Source organism: Electrona antarctica (genome assembly GCF_951216825.1).
Source record: "Electrona antarctica genome assembly, chromosome: 10".
Taxonomy (NCBI): Eukaryota; Metazoa; Chordata; class Actinopteri; order Myctophiformes; family Myctophidae; genus Electrona; species Electrona antarctica.
This window is the reverse complement of record NC_136791.1, coordinates 40998341-41011239: the sequence shown is the minus strand read 5'-3', so window position 1 is coordinate 41011239 and position 12899 is coordinate 40998341. Positions and strand designations below refer to the sequence as shown.

At 44.1% G+C, this 12899-nt stretch overlaps 1 protein-coding gene across 5 annotated transcripts in view; it reads right to left on the bottom strand.

Annotated features, from left to right (window-relative positions):
- Positions 1-238: 238 nt before the first annotated feature.
- ehbp1 (EH domain binding protein 1) overlaps positions 239-12899 on the bottom strand; it is a 220170-nt gene continuing 207509 nt past the window's right edge. For all 5 annotated transcript variants that reach the window (XM_079513278.1, XM_079513277.1, XM_079513275.1 and 2 more), the window contains 2 exons: positions 3009-3123; positions 239-1614 (listed from right to left, as the gene is read on the bottom strand). In XM_079513278.1, the coding sequence (XP_079369404.1) occupies positions 1524-1614; positions 3009-3123 (206 nt within the window). In that variant the 3' untranslated portion in view covers positions 239-1523. The remainder of the gene's footprint in view (positions 1615-3008; positions 3124-12899) is intronic.

The window sequence follows — 12899 nt, the reverse complement described above, 5'->3', positions numbered from 1 at the left end:
TAATGAAAATAGCATATCCAATACTATTGCACACTGCACTTCATACCAAAACACGATGATATGAAGTTGACATTGCAAAAGCAACGAGACCATTCTCCACAAAATACAAAATTCATAGAGGCCTTTTGTGCTTGATCAAATCTCCATGTTGTACCATATATACAGGCCTATTGGATTTCAGAGGCCTAAAAGCATTAATAGCTCTGGTTATTATTCAAACAGCACAGAGACAGTCATATGAATATGAAAGCATTGGGACTTTATTGAAGACTCGGGTTATGACATTGGAATAAATAAAACTGATAGATGGTCACACGGAAGGACAGCTGCACAAAACAAAAGTGGAACTATAAAGAGATGTAAAATGAAAAGCAAAACGGTGTTTTCCTCATCTTTCAGTATACAATAAATACAAAGTTCTCAAGCAGAAATGCACATGGTTGTGATGGTAGTTCATACAAGCAAAGCAGCTCTTCAGGACAAACGGCAATAAATAATATTTCTCTCTCGTTTTCGCGTTCAACTGCATAAATCCAAGGAAAGAAATGGATTTGTTTTTGTTCATGATGAAAATATACAACGTGACGGCTAATAACTATCATCTTTACCCCCGCCCCCCCAAGCTGAACCAGCACTGAAATGTTTGGTAAACCGCTTTCAAGCAAAAGAGAGAGAGAGAGAGAGACAGAAAAGACTTAATATGAAAAGTTAAGATTCATGAACTGTATTGTGTTCCCCTTTGAAGATATCTTTTTACAAGTAGAAACGTCTGAAGTTAAGTAATTAAAAGATACAAGTCAAGTAATGAACGTATAGCTTGAAAAGGTAATGTCTGTTTTTTTTAATTTCCTCTTTTATTTTTCCTCTCAAAAGTACAACTGAAATGTAAAACAGCATCTGTCCAACGGGAAGGGAAAGAGGAAAAAAAAATCCCCGGTAGCAACAAACTTTTTTGCTGTAGCTACCTCAGACCTAATTGTCATCTCCTGTCCTCGTCGAGTCTCGTTCAAACATTCACAGAGAAGTCCGAGTGCGTCTCCTCGCCAATAAAACTTCTCATGTTGATATTCATTCATGCTTTCATTATGCATTCATTCATTCATTCATGTGAGTTAATTTGCTCATGATCACAACATTGGGGCTTTGCTTTGCTTAGAACCCCTATAGGCTCATCTGCTACTTTATATATCACATAGCTTTTATATTACATACAAGTACCTTTTCCTTGGTAAAGCAAAAAAAATAAAATAAAAAAGAACAAATAAAAATATAGCATACTGTATGTCCATATATATATATACCGTAATTTAAAACTGGGCCAATTTCAGTCAGTATAAAGTTGGTACAAGGAATTGAATGAGCCCCAAGAGCACATTCTCATAAGGGGGGGTTGACCAAAACAAAAATAACAACTGAATTAGGGTTAAAATAAGCCATTGGAAATGTCTAGGATAACCACTATGAAATAATAATAGTAATAATACAATTCCTTTATGGTGGTTGTGTTGTTGTAAATAAGACAATCACTGAAGGACACACTTCTCCTCTTTCTTGGTCATCTTGCCTTTGTTCTGCTCCAGAGTTCTCTCCAGGTGCTCGTCCTCCTCCTCGGCCCTACAGAGGTCAAAAGGTCGAAAGGTCAGAGCCGTATGAGTGTGTGTGTGTGTGTGTGTGCGTGTGTGACAGAGAGGGAGGAATCACAGGTAATAGGAATCAAGAGCCACAGTTAAGCCTGTTTTATACTTAGTTGCGAGCCTTTGTTGTACACCGGAAACAGCTGATCTAAAGCAGTGGTTCCAAAAGTGGGGTCCGGGAACCCACAGGGGTGCTGGAGGGAGTTCCAGGGGGTCCCCAGCTAAATGATAGTTAGGAACCAAATGGACCCTTATGGGTCTATAACTCAAAGAGCGTACAAATGGTACACTCTGAGTTAAATTAACATTGATTTTACAATATAAATTGGGGTCCCAGAGACAGAAATGCCATTAAATGGGGTACCGTATAGGCTAATTCATGCAGGTCAAATCGGGGGGCCGTTGAAATGAAAATGGTTGAAAATCACTGCTAGAGCCGTAACAATCTTCTCTTATGGGGGTCCCTGGCATATATTTTCAAATGGGGGTCAATTTGGGGGTCCTTGGTGTGAAAAAGCTTGGGAACCCCACTGATCTAAAGCTCACAGCGTATGAGCCATGTAGCTGTGGTCTATGTCCGGTGTGCGACACGGCACGCAACCAAGTATAGAGCAGGTCTTACGGATGGGGGTACAAATGCCAAGTGGTGACCCCCGAGCTCTGACCTTTCACCCAGCCCTGGCACACCAATGGCAGACTGCGCTGCCAGTCTGGACGAGATCCCGCCCCCTGTGCAGCGGAGCAGAGCAGAGCTCCTGTCCCTCCCTACAGGTGTGAGTGGCTGCCATGTGTGCAGCCGCTGGAGGACTTCCTATAAACCTGCGGTCTGGAATGCAACCTGCTCTGCAATGTGCCCTTCCTCTTCTCTCCGACTCCACTTCTACGTCTATGGTTTCTGCGGGCGCCAAGGAAACCTAAGGCCTTCCGAAGCTTAGCTGTGGACTTACCCGAGGAGAGAGGGGGGGTTGAGGGATATCCCTATTACTGACTGACTTTTTTAAAATGTATTATTTCCGTCTCTGTGAACCACAAAATACCTGAAGCCAAGCCGTGCTTGTGTCGATGATTAAAAAAGTAAAATAAAAAAATGAACAGGACATCTTCAGTGAGTTCCAGTTTTGTTTTTTTCATGTTTAACATGTTAAATCACAAGAAACAAAACCCATAGTGGATACAACAAACATTGCATGTTAGATTTATTTGCTATTCTTCCAGTTCATTTGTAGCATATCTTTATTTTACTGTCATAAATTCTGAACCACATTCTGAACCATGCAAAGTGCCCCGCAAAATTAAACCAAAACCTGCCAATGCTGTCAATCTGACAGAAGGACATGCTGTATGAGACAGAACTATGGACTAATGGAGACTTACTGCTTCTCCTGAGCATCCAGATCTCGGACCAGCGCATCCCGTTTGTTGACCAGTATGACCAGTTCATCCAGCAGTAGCTGCTCTCGTCTCTTCTGAGCCTCCGTCTTCTGCCAGTCTGCAAAGACCACACAAAACCCATTTGGTCAATGTCGAAAGTATACATTCTGAGTTTCCAGAAATGAGGGTTAGTACCACCTCCTAAGCAGGGCACAAATTAGGTTCCCGAGAACTTATCTGAAACTGAGCAGTAGGAGGGATGGCAATGGCATGCCACACAGTACTGAACTGGATCTGGACATGTGGTCCGCACAAGAACGTCTTGAGCCACCAGGGCGCCCCAAATTCGGATTCAGTCTGTGACTGGTATGTCTCAGTGTGTGCCCTAACTCCAGCCATTCTGGCAGGTAACCAACCATTGTTTGTGGAAGTACTTTTCGATTGTCAACTCAATAGAACTCAAATTGTACTGGTGAAACAATTCAGTGTCAGGTTTAGCTACTCTTATCAGCAACTCATGGGTGAATGGAGATATGAACACATCCCTATTAGTGGCAGGTGTGCTTGAAGTTGGACCGGAATCTTTTAGGAAGATTTAATGACATTTGTAAATGTAAATACATTTGTAAAATGGTGAAATATATAGGCCACAATTATGGCACCATCTGCGATGGACCTCTTATCTTGTTGATAAAAGTTTTTGCCTCTTCCACTGCGACAGACGAGTCCCTGAGGACGAGGACATCCTCCTGATGATCTCAATGTGTCAAAGCGGCTGACAGCTCCTCAGAACGCGGAGCGAGCGTGTCACGTGTTTGGGCACATGCTTCATGAATATTGACACGCCTTCAATGTTGTTAAAATACAGCCTGACTGAATTAACAGCCACTGTTGGGTCCCATGTTCACTTCCTAATGTGCCTAGTACACTGTCAAGACATGTTGATGTAGCTTGTCTATTGTAAGGATAAAGTAGTCAGTTCCCTGTCAGGAGCAGTACGACAACTATTGTGAAGCTATCTGTCAACACCATCACTCATTACAGCTGCAGGGCTCTCTGTGTGCAACCATGCTGGGATATTGGTTTAGGCAAATATACTGAAAGGATGTGTAGTAAAAGTGCAGGTATAATAATATAGTGCTATTATTATAGGTCAATGCATATCAAGAAGCAAAATGTCTGAACAGAAAAAAACCCTTAGTGTTAAATTAATTCTGGGAGAATTTAAGTCTGAGAATTCTCTAAAATGGACACTGGATTTTTACTGTGCAAGGTCATGATTTATTTAGGCGTAGCTTCACACAGTTCAAAAAGACACTGCGCCCCGCCTACTTTAGTAGAAATAATTAGTACCTGTGAGTCAATAAGCTGACAGAAACGCTGACTTATTGGTAAACGTGTGGTTACATTAATTTAAACGGATACTTAAAGAACTGCAAACAAATCACTGTGATTTCTTTTTTAAATGAAAAATAAAATAAATATCCAAGCTCTAGAACTAGTTCAACGTTATCTTTGTTATAGTGTGGGCTCTGCCATCCACTTGCGTTAGAATGATCTATCTATGAAGTATCTTTATAGTTATTGTGCTTGGCGTGAGCATCCCTTAAGGTGATGTTATGTAGAACTGCATTTAGCAGCCAGCCTTAAAAAGAAGCGTTCTCATGACCCTACTTAGTAAAACAAACAAATAGTTGAGCCTTTTTACACCCCCTGACTTCTGTAATTTACTTCTCCCTCTGTCTTTCCAGGAAGGGGACCCACAGGGCCCAGATGGGACCCCAGGTCCAAATCCCCTCAGCCAGTCTCAGGCCCCTGGGGGGCAGGTCCAAATCCCCTCAGCCAGTCTCAGGCCCCTGGGGGGCAGGTCCAAATCCCCTCAGCCAGTCTCAGTCCCCTGGGGGGCAGGTCCAAATCCCCTCAGCCAGTCAGTCCCCTAGGGGGGAGGTCCTCCCTACTCTCCTGGGGCTCAAATATCCGCCTGCCCCCACCACCCCAATCAACCCCAGATAAACCAAACACCAGGACCCCCCATAGCATAGATTACCCCAGCGATTCCCAACATGTGGTCCGGGGCCCTGAGGCCGCCAAATAATTGAAAAAATACTAATATTTGAATGATATTAATATTAAAATAATGAATGTTAACTATAATAACTATAACTATAATATACAGAAGTTAAAGCAGGTGGTCAGATGGGTGGGCCGCACCCATCTGACAGCAGGAAATTAGGAAATGAAAAATCACACCTGTGTGAAGTGAGGAGCGCTTTTATCATTGTACATCATCATGACGTAATGTTTGTGTTAGGACATATGTGTCGACATATGACGTAAATTCTCCATTCATTGTCAATAGCATTTAATTGATATTAGGACAAGAATCTACACTATAGCTGAATATGGGAGGGGCTAGCGCCCCTTAAAAATATAGGGCTGTTTTACTCCCATGTTAAAAACATCACAAATGCAAACAAATTGCAGGCCCAAAATATAACGCATATAATCCAAAAACGTATGCATCAGTTGGTTCTTGAGGGGAAGGGGGAGTTGAGTCAATCAAGTAAGGTCTAAAAACACTGCCATCTATTTACGTGTGGATCACTGATTGGGCCTATAATCACTTACGCCCTATACTTAATACTTCATCGCATTGCAGTGTTGTGTAAATTAGCCAATCTACAAGCTCACAACATGTCACACTGATACTTTTGTTATGTTCTAACATTATTGACAATGTTGGCCTATAATGACATGCCCAGCATAGGACAAAGTACAGTATAGCTCCACAGCAAAATGCAGAAGATGTAAACAATAGTTAAATAATGTAATGTGAAGACTAAAGGTGTTATAGCCCTCGATGTTCTGTTACTAATAAAAAAGCAACATTGTCTGCACCTCCACAGTGCACGTCCCAGTCAGAGTTAAATCAAACATTTGTTTGATTTTATGTGGGAACGTTTAACTTCACCCCCCCCCCCCCGCTCCTCTATCAATATTTAACCACCTATTGACTTGAGAAGAAAAGGAATGTTGTAAAATGTCACTCCCAGAATACACAGCGGCTTTATTAAAAATAAATATTTCACCCCTCGTTGGGTTAAATCGCAGCGGTCAGGCTGTGTGCGTGTGTGAGTAGGAGCAAGTGTGGCGACAGACAGAATGTGTGTGTGTGTGTGTGTGTTTGAGAGTGTGTGTGTGTGTGTGTGTGTCACGCTGGGCTCAGTGTGTTTGTCCTGAAAGGTCTGTGCTCTCTCTTCATTGGCCCGTCGATCCTTTGAAGTCGACCACAGAGCGAAATGAGCACAGTTCCAATATTTGGCTCCGTCCTCTCCTTTCTCTCGTTCCTTCCCTCCCTCGATCTCTTGCACTCCCCCCCCCCCCCCATCTCTCTCATGGAACCAAATTACTCTCCTCTTCGACGCACTCCCGCCATTAGCCTTTGTAGCGCGAGGGCTAATACTTCAAATATGCCAAAAATGTCTGAATGGGTTTTTGATGTATTCGAAAAGACAGGGTGAGAACCAAAGGCTGTGTCAGAGAGGCTATATGGACGTATACTGACATCTGAAGCCTCAGATTCACGCGCCGCGAGTCTGTGCCCGCTCCATACCTCCCACTATCCCACCATCCTCATCTCTAACAAGGCCCGCCCATCCCAAGGTGGGATGGGCGCTGGCCTCACGGGAAGGTAAAAAAAAAAGAAGAAAAAAACAACAAAAAACAAGGACTTCCTGCAAAACTACAAAACACCCAAACTTTCCCCACTTTATCTCACTGACTCCATCTTTGCCTCAGGCCCCTCTTTTCTCCCACCCTCCTCCGCTCCCTCCCTTCATACTAGCACACCAGAGAGGCAAAAGGCCAAAGTAGTCCTGAAGGGACGGAATGAGGGGGTCCGGGAGGGGAGGGGGGGGCTAAGCATGTAGCTGTCAATCACATGCAGGCGAGTCCCGCCCCCCTCGTTAGGAAGGTAAACAATAAAGAGGACCGATGAGAGACCAGAGGGGAGGACTGGAGAGCAGGGCAGGCTGGGTAACCAGACACCGGGGAGAGAGAGAGTGAGAGAGAGAGAGAGAGAGAGAGAGAATAGAGAGAGAGGACACTTGCACTAAAGCCACCTCCTCCTCAATCTTAAAAGGGGAGGAGAGAAAATGACACAGAGAGAGAGATAGGGTGGGAGAGAGACACAGAGGTAGAGAGGCAGGGAAGGAGAGAGAAAAGGAGAAAAAGAGAGAGAGGGGGCGGAGGTTAAAGACTGAGCGCCTCAGAGAGTGACGGAGGGAGTGAGGGAGAAGTCTCCCCTCCTCCTCCTCCCCTGTCTCTGTGGGTCCTGGGTGATCACGTTAGAACTCACATGGTGGATGCTGCTTATTCAGATGTCCCGAGCCGTGCTCGCTCGCCAACGGTAACCATGTGAGTCTGCACAAGGCACACAAGAATGCGCTGGTTCAAATCCCCGTGAACCCCCCCTCTCCCCCCCCGCCAGTCCCTCACATGCTAAATTTATTCAAGAGCGCAAGCTGGTCCAAAGCCCTCCTTTTTTGTCAAAAGCAAAACAGCGAGAGTGAGAGAGAAAGAGAAATACAGGGAGGGAGGGAGGGAGGGGGAGAGACAGACAGACAGACACACCTGCAGTGTTTCCACATGCTTCATACACAATTTCATAGAGGTTCTTCAGACTTGTGACAGTGAACGACATCTAGAGTCGCCCAGCCCAATCTCCTTTCTTTTGCAGTGCCTAACCGCTCCAATGACTGGCCACGTGTGTATATATGTCTGTCTGTCTGGAGTATGGCCTCAAGAGCTGCAATACCACTGGCAGCCAGCCAGCGGTGTTGTTGAGCAGCCTGCAACGCTCGGTTCACACGGGTGTGATTCTTTTAACCTCCTTGTCTTGGTTTCTGTAGATTGGCCCCTAAAGCTGCTTTTGGCAGAGGGCCAGGTATAGAATCAAGAGACATAAGAGTCACCGGAGTGGATTGTGTGTGTGTGTGTGTGTGTGTGGTGGGGGGGTTGGAGGCATGGGCAGGGTTGGTTGGAAGGAGGTGGCGTTGGTGCATGGGCGTACTGCAAACCCACCGACAGGGACAGATAACAGCGATCAGCCTATACTGTATGCAGCTGGGCAGCTGCACCCCCCATATACAGACACATGGCTATAAGCAGCATCTAATCTCATGTTAGTTATACTGCACTTGTTCACAGAAGCTAACCTAAGAGACCCCAAACCAAGCCCCCACTTGAAACGGCTGTGCAATGTTGAAGGCACCGACGGTAGTGGTCAAAACTGGTACTGCAGGCGGGCTGGGCCCAGGTTAAATTCATGAATGAATTTGTGACGTAGGACGTGACGTAGAGGTACCACGAGAACAGCGCGAAGGGTACTACCATATAGGAGCCAACCGATCATATCAACGCTCGAGGGGGTACTACCCGGAAGACTTCGTCAGTCTTCTGGCTGCTTCAAAACGCCACTGAGCAACTTCCATTGAAATTAATAGCGAATTATCGGGGAGCTCCTCATCCGCTCTCTACATTATAACTCTATAATGTATCTAATGTATGCTCCATCTTCAATTTCCACATTCCGATACTGTTCTTCATTCTATACTAGAGGTTGGGCCTGAGGCCCTCACTTCTAGAGTTTGGCCTCACACCTGTCACACCAACGATCCTACCAATATGCCCATATATGGAGATCTCTGTATCTGTCAGTGCTCGTCCTTTTATGGCCATATTTATGGAGATCGTTGATGTCATCAGTGTATGCCCATATGTGGGCATGCCCCCTTTTGTGCCCATATATGGAGCTGATTTGTTTGCGGCTGATGCCATGACAACACATTGAGATTAGACAACACACTCCATATTTGGGCATAGCTGCATTGGGAACTCTACGCACGCGCACACGCACGCAGGCACACATACTGTATATACTGTATGCTGGTATGCGGAGATCGATATAGTATAATAAATACAGTATGCTGTAAATTCCACCCACAGAACCCTGAGAAAAGTCCTGGACAACTTGTCATCTGCCGTTCCCGCCGACGTGCATAACCCCGAAAGGGAAAGGAGCCAGCGACATCATCAAAGAGCGCCCGTGTGATAGGATTCTGCGGTGCACCTAATCAATCAGGGTCTCTGGCGCGGCCGTCCCCAACGCATAACAAAGCCCAAATAGATTTACAAACTGGGGGGCGGAGGTGGAGGCGTGGGCAGCGTTGGTTGGAAGAGGTGGTGTTGGTGGGTGGGGTGGGGGGATAAGCTTCTGCATAGGATTACATATTGATTTTGAACATATAAAAAAAAACAGCTTATCATATCAAACCGTAACAGGGAAAAACTCGGGGACCCCAACTATGAATAAATCCTTTTTAGACGAGGGGAGAGGGTGTCCACTTTCAAGCACACGCACATGCACACACACACACACACATAGCCACACACATAGCCAAGACACGTGCGTGCAAGTGTGTGTGTGTGTGTGTGTATAGGTGTGAATTGGTAAGCAGATAAAGAGGGCATAGAGGATCCATTTAGAGGCAGCAGGGAGATGAGAGCGGTGGCATACAGATGGCATTTTCCAGCCTGGCATTACACCAAGCAGCTACAAGGAAAGGGCGGAGCTTATCTTAGGGCCATGCCCATAAATGACATCAACATCTATTTGACAGGCTCTGCCTTGCCTCTCTGCCAGGTCTCAAACAATCTCAATTATTATTGGCCATGGATAATTTGAATATTATTGACTGTACAAGAAGTTTTGCTTTGGTATTTGCTTTTTATGTAGGCTCAGTCAACATTGGAGATATAGAGAGGCAATGGGCAAAAATGCCATACATTTTCAAAAAGTCGCTTAGATCAGGTGGCAAAAATGTCCTCGATTTAGAAATTATTTAATATTTTGAAGAAAAAATGTCTAATCGAATTACACATTTAGGCACAATAATATGTACATATACACAAAAGCCCAATACAATGCTGCCCAAATATAGTCATTAAAACGATTTTAGATGAGGGGGTAGTGATACATGCAGAATTAAAGTTACTTCATTTTTGCAGGATGGATATTTATGGTTTCTCAGAAAGCTCTCACACAAGTCCTTGGAAGGCAGCTTTGTGTGACTCAGTTTGTGGAAAGTACATGTATGGTAGGATGATAAAGAAAGAGGGGTGTGTGTGTGTGTGTGTGTGTGCTCGCACGCGTGCGTGCGTGCGCGCACATGCATGCGTGTGTGACTGAGCAGAAATCAAAGGACGTACAGGTTCTGAGTGAACCGGGCGATGCGACGAGATCCGTTTCAAATTTTCAAACAAATATAAGTCACGTGCTATAATCCTGGTGGGATATTCGACGTCGCTTCACGCCGCATTATGAGCAATTTTTTCATTACTTATGAGCTATTTTTAATTACTTCTTAGACATTTGTTTTCTATTTTCTTACATTTTTCTTTCATTTCTTCATGAAATTACTGGGAAAATAAATCACCAAATTTGTTTTTAATTCATGAACATTTTTGCTTTTTTGGGGGAATGTGTTTTGAAAATGTAATAATTAAAAACAAAATGTAGGAAACACAAAATAAATAAAGGGACCCATAAGAATGTGTCCATGACCCACTCTAGATAGAGAGAAAGAGAGTTATGGTCAATGTATAAAAAAGAAATTCAAAGAAAAACGTGACATTAACAACATCTAGGGTACAGCAAGCACACGCCACACAACTTGGTGCAGGTGGAAGTCGGATGCTGTTACCACATTGTGAAACCGGGCTAAACACGGAGACAAAATGTACTCTTTAATTTGGATTTTTGCCATCAATGCAATTTCCACAGTCTCTCACCCGACCTGTCTGCCGCGGAATGAGCAGGCTCAGCGAGGCCTACTAAGCTGCACCAGAGGAATACCAGCGTGGCCAACGGCTCGTGAGAGATGGTTGTAATCTCGGAGTTCGATTGCTGCAAGATTCTCAGTGAGTCAACCTATTAGAATCACCGGGAAAACTCGATAAAAGGCAGATGAATAGAAAAAGCAGACGGGAGCAATCAACCCAGAGCAGGTTGTCTGTCTGCAACGATCCCGCTCTTCTTCTCCTGCTTGGCTGGGAATGTCTGACCCCCCACCCCCCTCACCCCGCCTCCCGCGTGGCCCAGTTCGCCCTCCTCAGCTAATTACAATTGATTTATTATGGACCAGGTAGCTTATCAGTTGCCCGGTGAAATTACCATGGCCGTGTGTGTGTGTGTCACTATAATGTGCGTGCGTGTATTGTGAAAATGTTTTACCGTGACTGTGTGTGGCGTTGTATGTGTGTGTGGATGGGGGTGTGTAGGGGGTCCGATGTCGAATGTCAAAATCAATTAGCATTGATTGCCAAAAGGTTCATTTTGCCAAAGAGGCCGGCGTCGAAGGGGATTAAACTTGCCTGGCGCCCCTGACAACTTTGATACCTCACAATGGCTGCAGGTTTTCCCCGAGCCGTGGTATAGCTAACAAGCTCTCAATAGTATAACTACAGGTTTCCTTTTTTTTTTTTAACCCTTCCCCTGCTCCTCTTTCAGTGTTGGTGTGGCTAGATTTCAAATCAGGCATCCACTATTGAGGTCTGGCAAGGAGATAGATAGCATTGATCAAGTATCAGGGCCGCTGAGATCCTTTCAAATAAAAAAAAGGAAGAAAAAAAGGTTCTGCGATCTTAATCCTCGTCAAGGAGGGCTGCCTAGGAATTTAAATTAGCCTGCTCCCGGCTAACAATGAAGGCTACACAATGTCAGACTAGTATGGAGGAATTAACAAACATACAACAAACATATTGGAGATAAACTATACTATAGATGCTCTGATGAAGGCAGCGTAAGTGTTAATGTGAGTACTTTGTCTTCCATTTATTTGTTTTGAGAGTTTTTCAATTCCTGCTTTTGATATGATATGTATACTATAGATTATTATCTATAGTTAGTAATTAACTTGTTTTGATTTTAATTTTAATTTTGTTTGGGGGGATGCTCATGTTTACTAAAAGAGGTTGTTAGTAGCATTAGAAGAGCCTCTCTATGTTGTTAGGGACCAATTTGTTAAAGCTACTGTGTTGAAAATATAACAAATATTTGAATGAGTTCACGGCAGGTAAAGTCAAGATGGGAACAATGTGTCAGGAAAACAATAATGGACTAATGATGTTGCAACACCAGGAAGCTATAAGCATTGTTTATCAAAGACAAAATATGTCCTCCCTCCACCATATGGAGGGGAGAACAGGGTGAAATATTCTAGACTATTTCAAGTTTCAACACACCCCAAACAAACACAAAACTCCTCTTGGCTCAAACCTGCTCTCATCTACACATTCATAATGTGATATCTGATAAAGTTGATGAGGAATGATTCGTATTTCAGACACACCTTGGCACACAGTCACACGCACTGTTTATATCACTATACTTCAACATTTTAGGATGGCAATTTTGTTTTTGCGTGCTATTTTTTAACCCTGAATGAAAATACACGATGTGGTCTCACAGGTATAGAGGGTATGCATGACATCATCATCATACCCGGAAGTTATGCAGGAATGCCTACTGACTGGCAAAAAACTACTTTCTGGCCTAGACAGCCCATACATCCAAACAGAAAAGTCCTATCTGATTGTTAAACTCACTTTGACACTCACTTTTCCACTGATTTATGCAGGCGCATACCCTCTATAGTAATATGAGAGCACGCACGCGCGCGCACGCACGCACGCACGCACGCACACGTGTCCCTAAGAGACACCTGGGTTTACGTTAGCAATTCTCCATTTTGGTTGTGGATTGGTTCTTGGTTGTATCAGTGAGAGTGACAAAGACCTGACAGAATATACAACAAATAACTTCTATGAACCCCG